Here is a 19,998-nt window from a genome sequence, read left to right as displayed (position 1 = left end):
ATTCTCACTTGTAGATTATATAATTCCTATCATAACCTTACTGTGCATCTCAGTCGCACAATAGACGAGATCGTTGGCTCTTGGGCGGTAAGATCTCTGACTCCACTCTCAGAGTTATGAGTTTGAATCCCGTCTGGTGCAAATAACTGAATGTCAGGAAAAAGACAATTTTACTTTGATAAAACCGATAAAACATAATAGAATGAAACATTTCTGTCCAAAAAAAAACTCCGTGAGCACGAATAGAGCATTCACTATGGGCAAGAAGGCTCCTGTACAAATAAAATTTCTCAATACGATTAATATGTAATAATAATATCATAACCTCACTTTCAAATTAAATTTCTAAGAATATTTTATCTCTAAGCAGAAGTTTGTTTCTCGTGAAATTATCTGCAATTTAAACGAATTTATAAAAGTAGAAAAATATAAAAGAAATCAAAAATAATGTTGCTAAGTGACATTATGATGAAGATCACCTAACCTGACTTCCCCTTTTTTTCATTTTAAAGTAAATTGTATTTTGTAAACATTAGCACTTAATACTTGTGTACACGAACATCTACTTCATGCTTTTCTTTTATTTCCCTCTAAAATATTATTCGTGCTACCACTTGAAATGTAACCTCACTTTGTTTTTCTTCCAGAGACCTAATTTCCTAGTGTCTCTAAAAAGAGGTTATGTTCAGCACCTCAAACAGTTTTCTGAGAGAATTACTTTCTACATGATAAAATATTTAAAGCAAAACATACATTTAGACGAAAATTTCAAAGGATTTAGAGTGACATTAACCTGTTGGTTATGTAATTTCTACCGTAACCTCACTTTTAAATTAAATTCGTTTGTTAGCTATTTGATTTTCGTTACAATTTTATATTAATAATTTTTCATACCAAAATATTAAGTATTAAATATGTGTGCATTTCTAAAAAAAATTTTCTAAAAAACCTTCCTCTGTAGAAGTTTGATTTTATCAAATTTACCTGTGATTCTTTACCTGAATTTAACCAAGTTCGAACTAAGTTTCGAAGTAAAAAAATATCAAAAAAATTTCCTTAAAAAATTAAATCGTTTTACCTATAAGAGGTTAATTTTAAATAAATCCGCATTTATTGAACCTATTGAGGTTAAGGATTTGTTCAAAACTTCATTCGAAATATTTTAATAAAAACTTTGTGAAAGTTAGAATTACTAAGTCGAACGTAAAAATATGATTTCATAAGATTTGTTACTATCTGGTTGATTATTCTTTTCGCGTATTCAACTCCAGGGATCTTTCCATTGTTTCTCTTTGTGGATGGTTACGGACTCTAAGACGATGATTTGTGAAAATTCATACTTATCTTGCATAAACAAGATTGCAATTGTTGGCTAGGTTTCTATTGATAAAATGATGATATAAAATTTTGCTAGATGAATAAGCGAAAATGGATAAGAAATTATGTTGAAAATCTAGACGAGGTTAAAAATAACATAACCTCTACTGATATTTATAAAAATGTATAAATTAGGTTATGTACTATCCGTGAAACCCGTTTTTTTCTAAATCTTTGTGAAATTCAGAATTTTTCCATATTATTGGGAAAATTCTTAAAAGAACGGAAACAATAATTTTACTATGCCTTTTTGTAACGAAAACTGGAAACATAACCTAGAAAGACATATTTTATTTGGTCAAAGTTCTCACATTTTTAAACAAAAATTTGCAAGTCCCTATGATAATCAAATTGCTCTACTTCTAGTAAAAAAAATCATTTTCGTAAGAGAGATATTTAGAAAAGTCCACCTGCTAAGACACAATTTTAGGTTAATGTACCTTTCAACCTAACCTCATTTTTGGAAAATTAAATTCTTCTAATATTTTGCGTATAACTTTATGACCACTGCTTGTCACTGAGCTGTACTCAATTTCCCCAGGAAAAATTATCATAAGAAGCTATAAATCCATCCCAAGAACTGGTGATTTTCGCAAAGTTCTTCCTCACAAATTGATATGCGAAAAGCCCCAATAAATTGACCTTCTTGAGACAAAGAAAAAGCCCAATTATCACCTTAGGTGTATCGATAAGACAAAATCTCTCCAATATCGTGACTATTTTAGCAAGATTGTGTCATCATCTCTCACCCAAACCCAATTTTAATTCATGGCCTATCGACTGATCGATAATACAAGAACGTGACCCAAAAATTATCTACTGCTGTGAGTTGCGATAAACAAAGGATATTGGATATATTCCGTAAACATCTTTAAATAGATTCATTACACTATTCAAGTATTTTTGACTTGAAACACTAATTCTGGAGGAAAAAAATGCCCAAAAAAGTTTCTCTTCTAGTTTGAAGAGAAAATTCAGTGAAAAGTGAGTCAAAAAGATGCCAAAAATTCATTGGAAATTTTTGAGCTTGAGGTTGGACAAGTTCATTCACTTCTGTTTCTATTAGAGATCTCATGACTCACAATTCATGGTTAATTTACTTTTATGTGCAAATGTTGCATGATTCTGAGTCCTTTTTCTCGTCGTCATCGTCTCCAAAACGTGATTTACACCATTAGCATGACAAGTTTTGCATTCAAATGGGAACAAGGTGAAAATGTTACAAGAATAATCTTTAAAATTCTTTTTTTTTAACGAGAACGTTCAGGGTGTGAAGAAAACTTTTAATTGCTAGAAATTGCCCTTATTTATTTAATCTCTCTGTTATGTAGCATTATTTGATTAAAAAAAACTTTTGGAAAATTTAAAGAGGATTTGTGTTCCATAATTTCGTTTTTCCAATGGAATTTTCCATTTGGGAGTCCACTCAAATTTTTATTGGGAAATTCCCCAAGGATAGTGGTAACGGAAAATTCCATATTTATCAGAGGACATATCCCTTCTGTTATCCCTTTTGGAAATGATTCTTTATTTTATAGGGTGAAGTCTTGTAAATATCAAAATGGTCGATCAAAAAGTCCGAATATGTGTGATCCATTCGCTAGTCTACGCTCTTTTGAAATAGGGTAAAATTATTTTTGCAATACCTGAGTTCTTTACAGTCTGTTTAGTAAAAACGTGACCGGCTGGGCTAAATGCTTAAGTTACATTGATCTGTACTTCTTGAGGACCAAGATGTCTTACCTCTATAATAGATCTAGTCACCACCGTGATTGATAATGGCCTGGCCTGGTCTTTTTGAGGTATAATTTTCTACTTTAGAACATTTTACGGTCAAGACCTTGAAATAAGACAAACTCATCCTTAAAATGAAGAATGTGTAATACCCGATTAATGGTTACTACGTGTTTGCCCAAAAATATCATTTTGCTCATTTTTACGGACTTACGATTTTTTTCTTACTTGTGCCTCGATATTTGAGGTTATACTCAGGGAGATAAGTTCGAATGGTTAAATATTATATTTCTATAGCTTCCTGAAATAATTCTGCTGCTCCTTGTCGCAATGTTAAGGTTAGGATTGGCTTAAATAAATTAACAGTTTATAAATATTTCGCGTAACTTTGACTGTTAAGCTACGTTCTGGCAAGTATAATAGATATTTTTCATTTCTTTAAATTGCTTAATCCACTTAGATACGAACAATTTGAAGTTTCCGATGTATTTATTGTTCATTGAATGTGAAATTTTTGGTCCTTTGGAGCGAAAACTGAGAAAAAGAGCCTTTTAATTTAGAGTGACACGTCAGCTGAATATTTTGTGATAAAAAGTATCCATAACAATGTCGCCTTGGCAGGACCCGAATGAGTCCGACAGTTTAACCCTTTAAGGACGATTGGAACACCGGTGTCCCATAAAAAAAATTATTTTTCCTAACTACCTAAAGTTATTTTTTTCTTATGTTTGTTCGTAATTGCAAAGTAGAAGGTTGAAGGAATCTAGGATATTTTTTGCAAGTCTCCAGCTATTACTTATATGGTAAATTTTTATGCTTAAAAATTACGAATTTTTTAATTCTCATATTGAAAATTGATTTTAATTATTTTTTACACTTACAATTTTTTTTAAGCAAACCCGTTTTGGAACAAGAAACAACAATACTCAAACGAAAATTATCAGTCATTGCTAGGGTGGCGGCATTACTTGTGGCCACTGTCTTTACTTATGGCGCCCCCGCAAAAAACTTTAAAATGTCAAAAAATGATTTCAGAAAACCTCAAAATTAAAAATAATTAATGTGTTTTAATAGCAAATCACATTTTTTCGATTTGCGGAATCATTTTCTAACAAAAATTGCGACATGGCCATAAGTAAAGACTGGCCACAAGTAATGCCGCCACCCTATCGTCAGAAAAATCACTTAAATTTTTTGCCTATTTTTGTTCCTATCATTCATAGAGGCAAGAAATATACTGAATCAGACTCTGTTGGCTTTTCGAAGGTTAGATGTAAGACGTTTAACAAGTTTTGTTTATCGGTTTCATTTTTATTGCTGACTTTCGGTCAGCGGAAACTGTCTCGTCGTTAAAGGGTCAAACGTAAAAAAATAGAATAGAAATAGAAAATTCCATTAGAATTTGTATTTTCTATGGAATTCCTAGCAATTTCCTATGGAAAATTTGTGGAAACTCTATGAAGGTCCGCGGAAGCTATATATATGGAAAAAATTACCTGTGAAATGTTTGTGATTTTCCAAGGATTTCCTAACGCAATAAACAAATTTTTTGTTAAAGTCCTGTTTAAACATTTTGAGCACATTCAAGGAATAATTCCATAGAAAACTATCTTTGTGTATTTTATCCAAACAGATAGTCGTGTTCCACTGTTAATAATTTGCCTTCCTCCTAAAATAATTCTTATTTTTTTATATTTATTTCTGTTATATATTCATTATTTTGAATTATTTACCCTGAAAATATTTCTAAAAGTTTCTTTTCTATTTTTTCCCACTAGAATATGTTTTCCCGAATAAAATAAGCTGATTTCGAGCGAATTTTCGCGGATTTCTCTGCATATTTTCGGCAGAACTCTTCGCAGAAATCTGTTCGATTTCCATTGATTTCGTTTAAGGGGTTCCAATGTTATGTAGAAATCCACCAAAATTCGGCAGAGAGTTCTGCGGAATATCGATGGGAAGTCTGTCGAAAATCTATGTAAAAATTTCATCTCAAGCTCTAACAAAATTCCAACGATCTTCCACAGATTTCTCTGTATATTTTCGGCAGAAGCGTAGATATTCTCTGCGGAAATCTATTGAATTTGTGCAGATATTATTTAACAGGCAGACATTTTGGAAATCGTCTCTGGAATTTCCGCTCCATCTGGCTATAGGGTAAGTAACCTTAAAGGCCAAACGGTATAAAATATCGATTTCAATTATTCAATAACACCGACATAAATTAATACCGAAGTCATCAATCACAATTTGCATTTTTTTTCATTGAAGATTTTACTGTTTAAAAAAATCAATTGTTTGGCATTAGATTAATTGCAAATTTAACCTGTAATTTTTTAAAAGACCATTTAGATACTCTTTTGCGGTAGAAACACCTTGATAATTTGTTTAAATAAGGGCTACCGGAATAATAAACATAATTTTTAGTCTCCTTTCCGATCCACAATTTCCGGCATTTTTCAAGGTAATCTTTTAGCTAAAAAGCTAACAACATATCTTTAACATAATGCAGCATTTTCATGAATTGAAAGTCAACAATAAATTGCTGAAACAAAAGTGAGAAGGTGGAGTTCGTCTAGTTGGTATGTGATTAACATAAATCTTTGAACTTGAAAATAGAACCGTTTAAGGAAGGAGTGTGAGATGGTCGAAAAAAATGGCATCAAATCATTAATTCATATTAGTCACTGCTATTTTATATCTCTTTTTTTTTGTGTACAAATTCCACCTCATCCATTAAGTCAAAGAATGAACTCACACTGTTTTTTTTCTTCTTCAAATGAATATTTAATTCACTGAAATCATTCAATTTTGAATATCATTAGCCAAAATTCCAAATTGGCTATGTTTTGTCTCAAGAACAAAAAAAAAAAAGAATAAATTTGCAAAATTAAGAATCATAAAACGAAAATTCTGTGCATTTCCACAATCTGGAAAATAGTTTGATAAAAATGTACCTCTTTTGAGGAAAAAATCACCAATAAAGTCCACCAATGCATTTCTCGATGCTCGCCAAAATCCATGCAATTTATTTATGAGTGGCGAATGAATCCAGAAAACTTGTTAGTATGCAGCATTAAGAAGAAAAATACCCATCAAATTTGATATGCAAATGCTGCATAATTGCAATTTGAAGAGGATGTTTCGATAAGAAAACAACATGCTATTTTCGCAGTATCATGTCCAGAATAGTGACGCATCTGACAATTTTTTTCAAATAATTGAATTGTAATTCTGTACTTTCTCTCATAGCATAGTCAAGTGTGCTAATCCGGGCACTTCGCTATCTGGATCGTTTATGACTAATCCACTTAAAATAATATTTTTATTTTTATTTCCGTAATATAGTCACTACAGTAAAATAATATAATTATTCAAGTTTGAGAAAAAGCAAAAATAATATTTTTATCCATTAAATAACTGAGTGTAATCGACTCATTTCAATTTTGTGCCAGCTGGGTTCTTCACTAAAAATTTTCTAGCAGTGATATTTTCGCTAATGACAGCTGGTTGATTGAAAACATTTATTTGTTTTTTCCTTGTGAAAGAAAAGTATTTTAAATCCAAAGGTTTAATTAAAAATAAGTTAGCGAAAAGGCGATCCACTTAATACATGCTGACTTATTTCAGTATTATCATTATTTTATAAATGTTGTTTAATATTTTTTGATAATTTTTTTTATATTATGTTTGTGAATGAAACAGTGAATAATTCTATGGATTTAGAAGAAATAAAAAAGAGTGTCATCAGTCCAAAAACAAGCGTTTATGTAGCACTCTCCGGAAAGCGATCCAGTTACCCCACCTTCCTATATCAAATATTTAAATTTTGTAAATTAGCAAGGATATTATTTTTGAATGTGAGGTTATGTTGACCCTAACCGTAAAAAAACACTGTCACACTTTTCCGCTTAATTAAATGTTTGCAGTTTGTGAATTGTTTTGAGAAAAAATAAAAAGTGATATTTATACTTCAGAAGATACTAATATTTTCCTTTTTGTAGCAAATTATAACCTCAAAAAATAATAAAGTATGCATTTTAGGATATAGTAATAATTTAGGATAAAAGCGAAGCTTTTTATTATCAGCACTGGCACTGATGTCGACTAATTCCCGTAATTTCACTAGACTTCATGAATTTAGATTTAGAAGATCAGCCTGATCCTCCAAATTATGGGCTGATCCGTGAGTGTATCGACACCAATCTTCATTTTTTGGGCTGATCCCTAAGCCGATCTCTGTGTCTATTTTGGGCTTTAGGCTAACATATAAAAATATATCATTATTTATTTACAGTAGAGTCTCCTAAATTCGAACGCTCGGGGGGTATTTTTGACATTTCTCACCTCCCAAATTAGAACGATTTTTTCAAAACTAACGAAATTTGTGTGAGATTAAATTGTACTTTGAATCAAATTCTAGTAACTTCTCGCAAGTTTTAGTGGTAACATACTTCCTTTTCATTTTATACGATAATAATGTATGTAAACATTCAGGAAGAAGCACATAAATATGATTTTCATTCACCTAGAATACGGACTTTCTAACATAACCTCACAATTGACATTTTGAACCCAAACGGCGTTCGAATTTGAGAGATTCAGATTTGAGAGACTCTACTGTATATAAAAAGTTATCTTGGCCATTTTTAGACTAGAATTTACTCCTTGTGATTAATTCGGCTCGTTTTTTTGTCATACAGTTCTTAATGTGAATAGATCGAAAGAGCTGTACGACTTGCAGGAAAACTAAAGACAATGCAAAAGACTTCTCATCAAATCGCTTTATTTAACTTTAGTACAACTGGGGATGTTTAGGGCATCTCGTGCAGATCTATAACCTCTAGGCCATAGGATTGTTAATTGAGAGTTAAAAGTAAGTGATTGACGCAGAAAAAATAACTGCAAAATACTTTTCACTTCGTAAGAGCACACAGAGCGACCTCTTCATAGCTCATATATGTTGCTCACATGAAGTATAAGGAAAAATGTAAAAATTACAAAATTACAGCACCCACACTGTAAAGAGCATCGTACAATATCCCATAGACAGCCGAGGCTTAAAAGAAGTTCCTTAACAATTTATTTGTTCCCAAAAGCAGAACCTCACTGCTTGTATTTTTTTCCTTTTTAAGTTTGAGTCAACATAACCTTACATAACCTCATTTTCGCAAAAAAAGTTTACATTATCTCAAAATAAATGATTATTTTCTTCGATTTTTTTCCAGCTTGTCGTAAAAAGACTTTTTCTTTACAGAATATTCTCTAAAACCCGTTATCTAAAAATTAAGTAACCAAAAGTTAGGTTATGGGAAATCTAAATGTGACATTCCGCGGAATTTATTTATTTCTATTTGTTTAAAAACTGCAATTGTTTGATGAATTAAATTAAAATATTATTAGGAATTTCAAAAGTACTTTTCAATGATCAGAAAAAAATTCAGTGCGTCACTATTTCGATGCAAGGACCTGTCAAAGTGATTATCAAAAGAAAATTGCACTTACCAGGTGTATTTGTGAGAAATATGGGCGGTGGTGGTAAATTGGTGCCTTTAATGGGTGATACACAGGTATTTTCATTCATCTCCTGCTGTAGCACCGACAAATACGCCGCTACCACGCAAAATTCCTCAAAATTGATGTAGAGCACCCCCTTAATTTCCCCTCCACTCCGACGACTCTGAGTCTGGTGATGGTGATGATGATAGACATGCCGTTTGAAGATTGATTCGCACTTCTTCTGCACATCCCGATTCACCGTCACTATTTTCCGGATATTCTCCTGGCAGATGATGCTATTTGTGTAGCCCAGGTAACTCAGTGCAAGTTGGCATTCATGCATTGTGATCTCATCGACACTTGTAGCGCATATACGATCAAATGCACGACGCACAGAGCTGAAAAAAAAATTTTTTTCTTTCAAGTAACAACATGCATTTATTGTTAATTTTCACTCTCGCTCTCAGTCAGTCTCTTATTTTTTATTCGTTCTTTTTCTTTTGCAACAACCACGTCATTCCTTTTTATGGCAATTTAATTGAGAGACAGAGGAGATGCATCATCAACTCACATTAATCTTGAGGCAATATTTGACGGTGGACTCTGACCTTCGTTGCCCGACAAAATTGCCTTTGTCCGCTGCAAGCCGGAAGGAATGCTATCAAGAATGGGCAAACCTCGCCTCAGCACCAGCTCTCGCAGTAGATTCTGATTTCGTGTTAAATCGATATACTCTCTGTGGGTGGGATTGAAAGAGACAGGTACAGGGAGAGAAAGAGAAGAGAGGAAGATGTTGAATTACATTTTAATTTATTTGTAAACTGCAAAAGCATCATCATGATCTCATATGTCCATCATTATGCTTCATTAGCGTAAAATTTTCATTTTTAGCAACTTTTTCCCGGTTTTATGGATTTAGAGAGTGTTCTTTTTTTAGTAAACGATACTTTGACAGCTACTGCAGAACAAATTATTCGCATTAATTCAATAAAAATTTTGTATTGATTGACTATTTTTTTACAAGAAAATAAGGATAAAAAGAATTTTAGGAAGAAATATAAATTTAGGCCACGCCCCCTTCAAAAGTTCATTAGAATTTGAAAGACTTTTCGACAAAATAAAATAGGGAATGCCTAACAAAAAAATTGCGACAAAAAGAGAAACATGAGTATCATCAATGGCAGCCAAAATCTTGAAAGCCAAGATCCCGAACGCAAAAAGGTAGAAAAACAAAATCCCACACTTCAATAGGCCGAAAATACAAAATTCCGAACCCCAAAGAGTAAAACAGCTAAAATTCCGCATGCAAAAAGGCAGAAAATCCAATATTCCGCACATTAACAGGCCTAAACTCAAAATTCTAAACGTCAAAAGACTGAAAATCCAAAATTCTGAACATTAAAAGACCGAAGAGCTAAAATTCAGAACGTCAAAAGACCGAAAAGTCAAAATTCCGAAACCCAAAAGGTAGAAAATCTAAAATTCCTAATATAAAAAGGCTAAAAATCCAATATTCCCAACATTAATGGGCCGAAACTCAAAATTCTAAACGTCAAAAAGCTTAAAATCCAAAATTTCGAACATTAAAAGACCGAAGAGCCAAAATTCAGAACGTCAAAAGACCGAAAAGCCAAAATTCCGAACGTCAAAAGGTAGAAAATCCAAAATTCCGAACACCAAAAATTAGCAAAGCCAAAATTCCGAATAATGAACAAGGCCAAAAGGTCAAAATTCCGAATTGCTAAAGATCGAAAGGCCAAAATTCGAAACGCAAAAGGCCGAAAAGTCAAAATCCCGAACCCCAAAAAGCTGAAAAACCAAAATTCCTACCGCCAAAAGGTAGAAAAGCTAAAATCCCGAACGCCGAAAAGGTCAAAAGTCAAAATTCCGAACGTCAAAAGGCCGAAAAGTCAAAATCCCGAACCCCAAAATGCTGAAAAACCAAAATTCCTACTGCCAAAAGGTAGAAAGGTAAAATCCCGAACGCCGAAAAGGTCGAAAAGTCAAAATTCCGAAAGTCAAAAGTTCGAAAAATCAAAATCCCGAACGCCAAAAAGTTGAAAAGCCAAAATTGCAAACGTTAAAAAGCCGAAAACTTAAAACTTTTCCGCTAAAAAGTTGAATAGCCAAAATCTCAAACGCTAAAAGGTAGAAAAACCAAAATATGGTACGTCAAAAGGTCGAAAAGTTAAAATTCTGAACGCCAAAAAAGCCGAAAAGTCAAAATTCCGAAAGTCAAAAGTTCGAAAAGTCAAAATCCCGAACGTCAAAAAGTTGAAAAGCCAAAATTCCAAACGTAAAAAAGCCTAAAAGTTAAAACTCTTTTCCGCTAACAAAGTTTCTGTTTTCTGTTTTCCTGTCGAGCATTTTACGAACATTTACGAACAAATGACAAAATTTTACGAACATTTTTGTGTGTTTACCAACATTTACGAGCAAATGTTTGTAAAGGTATAAAAATGTTCGTCAAATGATCATGTTACGAACAATGTTTGTGAAAAAAGTACAAACTTTTACCAACTTGTTTGTGGGCTATACGATTCACGAGCATTTCGTAACTCCCCCATAGGAATTCACAAACATTTACGAACATTTTCACAAAATATTTTGTTCTGTGTTTACCAAAAATAATTTTATTAATTTTCTGCTGCATTCTTTTAATTTGAGAACAGATATTCGCTGAATTTGTATTAGAAAAGTATTTTGTTGATTAAAAAATTTTTGTTTGATACAACAACAAACGAGTAATTCCAGTAATTCACTGATACTAATAATTAATTTCTCCGCTTGGGGCACTGTTTTCTCCCGCAAGTGGCGCTCGCAACTGTTCCCAATTTACAGTTCTCAAACTTTTCATTAAAAAAAATCAGCAAACTTCGCTAAAACTGTGAGTAATTCTTTTAGCAATCACTGTTATCAAATTTAGAAACTTCCAGACATTCACGATATTTTTTGATAATATCTTCTATAAACAATCAGCCTAAACAATGTGCCAATGCAATTAGCAGTTTTTTTTCTACCATCTCTTCTTCTCCAAGTTAATTTTTTTTTTTTTTTTGGAAAATCCATTAAGAGCGCACACATTCAGCACGTTTTCCAAATTTACTAGCAAACGTAAAAATTTGCAATATTATTAATTTTCATGAAACAATTTACCAATTACGATCTCCCGCGATTCTATTTTTAAACCATTAGATGGAATAGCAATGAGAGATCATCTGAAAATTGGAATTGATTGCTCTTCAATTAAAAATCCAATTTAATAAGCCACTTGTCTTGTTAATCTCTGCGTGAAATCAATCAGCAGAAAAACACAGAACAAATTTGCATAAACTTATTGAACGGTTATTGAAGAAAAAAAGAAAACGGTATAGTGGTGACATAAGAGTTTATACGAGGAGTCATGATGGCATTCTTTTTTTTTGTGCCTTAAGTAGAGTATCAAGATCAGAGGTATTTCTTTTTTGTTGAGGGTGGCACTTACTGTGTTGAAATGGGTTCATTGAGGATCTTCTGGTGGGGCTTATATGGATGCAACACCAACACTAAATGCTTCGAATTCTGTCCAGCTATGTGAGCTGCTTCAATCGCCCCCGCAGACGCCCTCGTCTCTGAATCGATGACAAAGAACAGCACACGTGCCTTTTCCTTTGCCCGGTGCTCCAATTCAATGAGATCTGGCGTCCAATCCGACACCTGTGGGTTGTAGAAGGAGATCCCCAGCTTCTCGAGTGTCGGAATGGCCACATCGGCACGCCACGTGGTGGGATTGCATGAGCCACCGAGAAAGACTTCAGGACAGTCTGAACTCGATGTTGAGGATGTTGAGGAGGAGTTCTCGACGGATTTTTCCGACGATACTCCACCACCTAATATCAATGATGGGCAGTTGCTGGCAGATTTTTCCGCCGCACAATTGGTACTTCTTAGAGAGCCTACAAAATCACACCGATGCGATTCACCTCCATTGACTTCACTGTCATGATTATTCATTACACTGCATGTCCTGCAAATGTGGCCACAAAAGTGGCATTGATTACACTTTGCAAAAGTCTTCTAAGTGCAAGTGTTTCAGGTTGAATAGGGTCAAATTGTCATGAAAACAAATGATTTAGTAATGAAGATGAATTTTTCCAAGTCCATTCGTTCGGTTTTTTTTTTTGAAAAGTAAGGTTATGTTATTAAGAAAAAATAGTTTTTTGAGCCTTCGGTAATCCAAATAAATTACTATAAACATCCTATTCTATGACTCTTCCCATATTTTGTAAAAGTCTATAATTTCGTTCAAAAGTGAGGTTATTATTATATGTAACCTCAAATTTATATAACCTAAATGGACTTCAAAGTAGACAAGCTCTAACTTTCTCACTCCAAACAGCATTTCGTTACTTTGAAATTACAGGAATATAAGTCAATCTATGAGTTTATTTTACATAGAATATGTTTAAGAATGGAATAAACAATTTGGTTAGAAAACTAACAATTAGGTCAGTAAAAAATCAAAATTTTCAAAAATATATTCTATTTCGACGGTAAAATTTAGGGCAAAATTTGTCAAAACGAGAATTGAAATATTCACTATTTTCTAAAATAAAAGGACTCAGGCTTGAAACTTTTTTTATAGATAGCCTTAATGAACCTTCTTAAACTTACAAGTTTTAAGAGATTCGAGGAAGGATTATGAAAAATAAAAAATAATGAAATTTTGAGCCCTATTTTTGGAAAATCTATCTTCGACAAAGTTGTAGACGAATAAATTTCCTATAAAAATATGTCTAATTGAAATTTTCACCGTTTGCGAGAGTAAAACGTCACAAATTATCCGAAGATTGACAAAATTTGCCCCAGCAATTTTGAGAATCTCCACAAAATCGACTTTTAGAAAATGATTTGAAAATCACATTTCCTTTGAGTTAGAGGAAAATAGTCTTCTGCAATGTTGTAGAGCAGTAAATTTCCTATAAGAATATGCTCATTATAAAACGTTTAAGTTTTCTCAGAGCTCGTGAAAGAATTAAATATGCGTTTTGACAAGTTTTGCCCCAGTCTCCCCTAATTAATAACCTAATTTCTAATTAGTTTTTTTCAGTAGCCTCAAGCACATCATTTAAATATCTTAAACCACAGATTGGTGTGATATACTATTTTTTCAGTTATTTTGTGTACAGATAACTTTCTAAATTTCATCAAAAAACAATCCACATGAAAATTATTTATAAATAAATGTTATTTAAAACAATAAATTTGATAATTGTTGTTGCTCAAACAATATTGCTCTAATAGGGTCTACACACTAGACAAATTTATGTCCATATTGAAGCAAATTACCTACGCCTCTGTAGGAAAAACTCTTCAATATGGACATAAATTTCGCTAGTGTGTAGGGGCCATAAGTATTTTTCAGTGATGTTTTATGTTTCATAACTTGTCATAAATTCACGATACATAATGCCACCTCTCGTCGACCTTCTTAACCCACTCTTGGGTCTTAAATATTCCTACAAATCCGCTTTATGTGTAACTTCTAAGAACACTGGCTTGGATCTTGAGTTTTACACTTAATCATATACTTCGGGAGAGCAACAAATATTGCTTGATTATGAGACTTCTACCTCCCTATCTTGGGAGTAGGCGACCTGAAGAGGTGTTCATTGCATTTGTCACAAAAGCTAAGGTTCTGCTATTTCACATTTGTAATAATATTCTGTTGTGAATCTTACTAAATAACCTCTTTCAATGTTGAAGGTCGTTTTGTTTATCGGAAAATTAATGCCACGAATTCCTAATAAAGAGCGAAGTGCAATAAAATTTTTAATTGCTCTAGTTAAAAGTTGCAAAATTAATGCGATAACTATACTATTGACAAATCAATTAAATATTCTTTGCGAAAAATGGGGTTATGATCTTATTCAACATTTTTCTGTAAATCTCTGTCCCTTTTACTTGAATTAGTTATTATCGGACATTTTTTAATTTAACTGATCTTAAGTGCTATAAGATTTGATCTTAGCACCTAGCGGTATTATGACAAAAGTTTGATGTCTTTTAAAGTATTAGTAATGCAAGAAAACTTCATTCAAAAGAATATTATTATGTTACATTCAAAAAAATATTATTATGTGAAAGCTTTCAGGCTTCGCACACATTCTGGCTTCGGACATTTCATATTTTTTTCTATGCTCTTTTAGTGAATCTGACCCATTTTTTAGGAAATGTGTGACTTAAGACTGGCTATTGATATATTGCTATTAGTTGGGAAAAATATGAAGTGTTCGGAGCCACAGTGTGTGCGAAACCTGAAAGTCCTCCCCTAACTATTTTAAAAGATATTTGCAATTTAAATGAGCAATATCTCTCAGTTTATTCCGACTTAAGAATATTTCTCCGGTCCAGATTTAGAAAGCTTTTGATATAAATTGAGATCACAATAGATGACTTTATCAAATAATCTAACTTTAAGGCTTCCATAAGTGAATCAACAAATGTAATTGAATTGAAAGATTGGCAGCCTTTTATTACTTCAGTCCTCACCAGAGAGACAGATTGAGCCATTAAAATGAGCAATGAAATTGCAATTTACCCAGGCAAACAGAATGAAAACAGCAAACCACTTTATGACCAATTTTAGTGAATGCTCTTTTGCTCCTCTTGCAAATTAATAAATTAACAATCACGTCATTTAAACAAACTTTTATGTGCCATTCTCATTGAGTCCAATAAACTCTTCATAACTATTTTTTTATCACTATATCGGGGTTCCCCTTCAATTTACATCTTTGCCTTTTGTATTTAAAATTTTTTGCATATACCTCCCTCATTTTAAGTTATTATTCAATATCATCCTATTTAATCGACTCCCTCTCTCATTTGGAAATTTCTTACATCAAAATAAAATTGCGGGAGTGAAAGAAGTCTTGGAGAGTCATTAAACTATAATTCCATTGGAGCAGAAGAATAAGGAGAAAAAAAAAGAAGAAGACAGCCTCTTGTTAAATTGACTTAAAGAGGGAATATCCACAAAGGAAATGACCGACAGAGTGAAATCCATGAGATCATTCGATTAAAATAAATTTCACACGCAATAATTCACTAATAAACCAAACGAATGGAATGAAGAGAAGCCTTTTAGCAAAGAGTTTATGACCTCTTTTTGTTTTTCTTACGATATTAAGATGATTATTTTTTCTCTATATGTACATGAAAAATGATCTAATCAGTGTCAATTGATGGTGCGACTGATGTGCTAATAATATAACTTACCGAAAACGTCGAAAATCAGCCAATAACACACAAAATTCACCAAATGTGAGACCATCTAAATGCGAACGACCACCTCCACTCTCCAAATTGCATCTTCTCGCAAATTGTTTTGCCGTCTGAAGCATATCATTAACTGGGAATAAATTGAAAAGATAAAGTCGAGACATGAATCTTTTATGGCACATAACCCCAAGACACCAACCATTTTATGGGACATTTATGGCTAACAAGCACCTTCAACTTCAACAAAACTTTAATGTCAATTTATGAGAAGTCTCAGTGGCCAAAACAAACATCATAATAATCTAACTGTCCTAACAATTTGAACTCACGTAACCATTTGAAAACAAAACATTAAATTTATAGATATTATAGGACATTCAAAAACTAGAATATTTCAAAAAAATCAGATGAGGAAACTAGGTAAAAATACCGAATATCCAAATAAACCTAGAAGGGAAAATGAGATTGTAAAGATTCTCAACTACAGCTATAATGTATTTTTATACAGTGAGCCGAGACACATACCATAAAATTATTAAGAAAAAAATAGTTATTTGAGCTTTGGGTAATCCAATAAAATTACTATAAAACATCCTATAAAACATATTCTATGACTCTTCCCATATTTTGTAAAAGTCTATAATTTCGTTCAAAAGTGAGGCTATTATTATAAGTAACCTCAAATTCACATAACCTAAATGGCCTTCAAAGTATACAAGCTCTAACTTTCTCACTCCAAACAGCATTTTGCTAATTTGAAGTTACAATTACATAAGTCAACCTATGAGTTTATAAAACTATATAATAAAACTATAAATCGTTAACTAACGAGGATAATTCTAATCAATTCATATTTATTCCAGCGAGTACAGTTATCTGAAAAACAAAAACAGCGTTTTTGGCATGTTTCTGCCGAATGGATCAGCAAAAATATGCTGACCGGTCAGCAGTTCTCGAACAAAAAGTGCTAACCAAATATTTGGAAATGTCGAAAACTCGCGAGTGTCGTTTTAAGATTAGCAGAATTCAATTAAAAATACATGTTTTCAGCTGAAACTGCGCAGAATATCACTTTCCCCCTTCCCTTGCGACCATCGCTGCCTTAGCGTTACTTCCAACCTACTCCTGGTCGAAAAAATGGAAGGTCTTCTCTTTGGTTGTACTGTACATTTTGCATTTCATTTTTATTTATTACATTTACGATGTGCAACATTTTCAAATGCAAAATAAATTAGAAATAAAAAAGAATTTCTGAACGAGTTTTAAAGTAAGTTTATACTGAGCATTTTATGGCACATTGGTATGCATCTTGGCTCAGTTCTCTGTAGTTTTATAGGTCAATGAATTTACCTTTAAATTTTAAGTCAATTTTACTTTAAAACCAAAAAATATATACTAAAATGGAGTGAAAATTCCACAAGTCTTCTTCACAAATATGTATAGAAATCTCGTTAAGTTATAGAGACAACTTAATTAAAAAAAATAAAGTAGGGAGATGAGCCTTCCATGGCACTTCCCCAAGACACCAACCATTTATAGGATATTTATAATTAACAAGTATCATCAACTTTTAAGATTTTATGGCCAACTTATGAGAGGATTCAATGGTAAAAACAAACGATTTGAACATAAAATACAAAGTAGGAGCATATAATTTATGGATTTTATAGGACAGACATTAGAATATTTCAAAAAGTGAAACTGGGAAAAAATTATAAAGTTTAAAATAAACATGAAAGAGAAAATGAGATTGTAAAAATCTCAATTAACTACACGGTATTTTTTACTGTTACCCGAGACATATACCATAAAACTATAAATAGTTAATTAACGAGAATAATAGCATTTACATTTATTATTTACGCGATTTTCAGACACTAAATAAATATGATATAAGAAACCAATTCCCGGATGGGTTATAAATTAATTTTATAGTGATTATTTTATGGCACATTGGTATGAATCTCGACTAACTTATTTGTAGTTTTATAGGTCAATGAGTTTATCTTAAAATTTTGAAGTCAATCTTACTCCTTAAGCATAAAAAATAAACAAAAATAAAGTGAAAATCTCCCAAGTCTTCTTTGCAATATGTAAAAAAAATCTTACTAAGTAATACAGCCAGATTAATTGATCAATTTATTCTTACCTTGTTTATCCGTAGGTGAGAAGTTCAATTCATTGAAGAGTTCATGAATACGATCTCCAGGAACAATTCCACAAGTTTCCTTACTTCGCCAGGAATTGAATGCCTCTCTGAAAGAACACAACAGTAAATTTGTCAAAACAACAGAAAAGGTGATGAAATGTAATAAACAGCGTCTGAAGGAATTAATTTTTTTTCCTTTATTGCATGAGAAAATAAGATATGCGCGGGTGATGAGTAACATCTTCATAAAACTAAGAGAGGCACGTTTCTGTCGTCAGACTTAACACTTAACCCATCATTGCATAAAAATTACAATAAAGTCATCTTCAAGAAACAATTTCAGAGATAAATTCATTGTTGCTTGCTCAAGATAAAAGAATGGATCAACTACTTGTCGCTAACTTATTGAAAAGAGTTTCTTTTAAATATTGGGAATATTAGGAGAAGGTTTTCAGACTTCGCACATACCCTGGCTTTGAATACTTCATATTTTTCCCAATATTCTTTAAAAGTGGCTAATCCACCTTTGTGTTTTCAGTTTTTATTAACACTGTTAATTGGTTTTAACGATGATTGGCGTAACGGTCATTTTGGTTTTCACCGTTATATTTAAAATTCAAATTTGACAGACGTGACATTTTTTTGGTAATTCGCCTTGCTATTAATTGTCAAAAGGGGTTAACGCTCTCTTCTCACACACTGGGTAATTCTTTAGCAACCGTTTTTGAGATAACATTTGGTTTTATTGCAAAGGAAATTACTTGTATTCTTTCATGATATTTCACGCGCGTTCTCCTTCCTTCTACATCACATGAATGAATACCCAAAAATGAGATTCTCAAACAGATTTTGTGCCAATTTTTCTCCTCACACTTCTCACTACGTTGACTTCAGCAAATAAACTAAAAGAACACCGGAATGGCTACAAATTTATCAGAGAATTTAATGAATAGCATTATAGCATGAGAGATGAACAATATGATTACATCTTTCAGCATATTGATGATTCGTTCACATTTTTTCCAGGAAAGCATTGTTTAGAGTGCCGTATTTGCATGTAAACATAGAGTAAGGGAAAAATAATGTACACTCCTACTCAATGAGTTCACAATTTACACTCAATTTGTCATCAATTACTTTTGTGCCATTTGCGTTCTAATCTCAATTCTTCCCCGCCAAAATATTCCAAATTTGTGGAAAATTCTATCTCAATCCCCTTTTTTCTGTTTGTCAAAACAAAAAAAATCCAACAAAACAAATAGAAAAAAATCCCAATTGTAAACTTGTGAATGAAGGCAAATGAAAAGGCATTTGTGATTCATGACCTACGACATCATAACATCACATTGAAAGTTTTAACCGCACAATATTTGTTGTTTATGTGCTCAGATGCCAATTTATTTTGCTGCGAAATTCACCACAAAATCATTATAAGACGTCATGGTATAAAATTTATTTCTGTGCTAAATGAGGAAAATGCGTGTAAGCATGAGAACCATTTTCTTTTCAACTTACATTTTCCTTGCATTTTTTCAATAATCATTTTTCACACTTAACAGAACCGTCAGTTCAGTTTAAACAAAGAAAGTTAATTGCATTTAAAGTGGCTGACGATAGCGAAAAGATCTTACAGAGTGCTCAAAACTTTAAATTATTTAGTAACATTGTTTATTTGCATTCATACCCTAAAGTAAATATACACAGAGCGCACAGAGCTTTCGATATTCGACTTTCCGATATTCGGGTGACAGCTGTCAAACATACGAGAAGTTCAAAAAATCCCCCTTTTTGCATAGGTTTTTAACTGTCATTTTCGATCCGAATCAGCCAGATTAATCATATCTAAAGAGTATTTTTAAACATTTAAATTTGTTTTTTTTTCTTCAATTTTATGTAATTCTTTATTAACTTATCGAAGAAAACAGAAAGGCTACTTGTAAACGAATTTATTTCGAAATAGACTTTTGTGTACATTG

General features: G+C 32.3%; 1 protein-coding gene across 2 annotated transcripts in view; it reads right to left on the bottom strand.

The window, feature by feature from the left end:
• The window catches only part of LOC129804669 (uncharacterized), a 61,929-nt gene that overhangs the window by 6,574 nt on the left and 35,357 nt on the right, over positions 1–19,998 (bottom strand). Inside the window, exons 2-7 of one of the 2 annotated variants that reach the window (XM_055852197.1) lie at positions 18,023–18,129; positions 15,871–16,003; positions 12,095–12,616; positions 9,182–9,346; positions 8,617–9,008; positions 6,069–6,170 (exon numbers count right to left, since the gene is read on the bottom strand). In XM_055852197.1, coding sequence (XP_055708172.1) covers positions 6,069–6,170; positions 8,617–9,008; positions 9,182–9,346; positions 12,095–12,616; positions 15,871–16,003; positions 18,023–18,129 — 1,421 coding nt within the window. The remainder of the gene's footprint in view (positions 1–6,068; positions 6,171–8,616; positions 9,009–9,181; positions 9,347–12,094; positions 12,617–15,870; positions 16,004–18,022; positions 18,130–19,998) is intronic. The other variant, XM_055852198.1, reaches the window with a different exon arrangement.

This window comes from Phlebotomus papatasi, chromosome 2, assembly GCF_024763615.1.
Source record: "Phlebotomus papatasi isolate M1 chromosome 2, Ppap_2.1, whole genome shotgun sequence".
NCBI lineage: Eukaryota > Metazoa > Arthropoda > Insecta > Diptera > Psychodidae > Phlebotomus > Phlebotomus papatasi.
The sequence above is the reverse complement of the archived record's forward strand: the minus strand, read 5'-3'. Positions and strand labels throughout refer to the sequence as shown.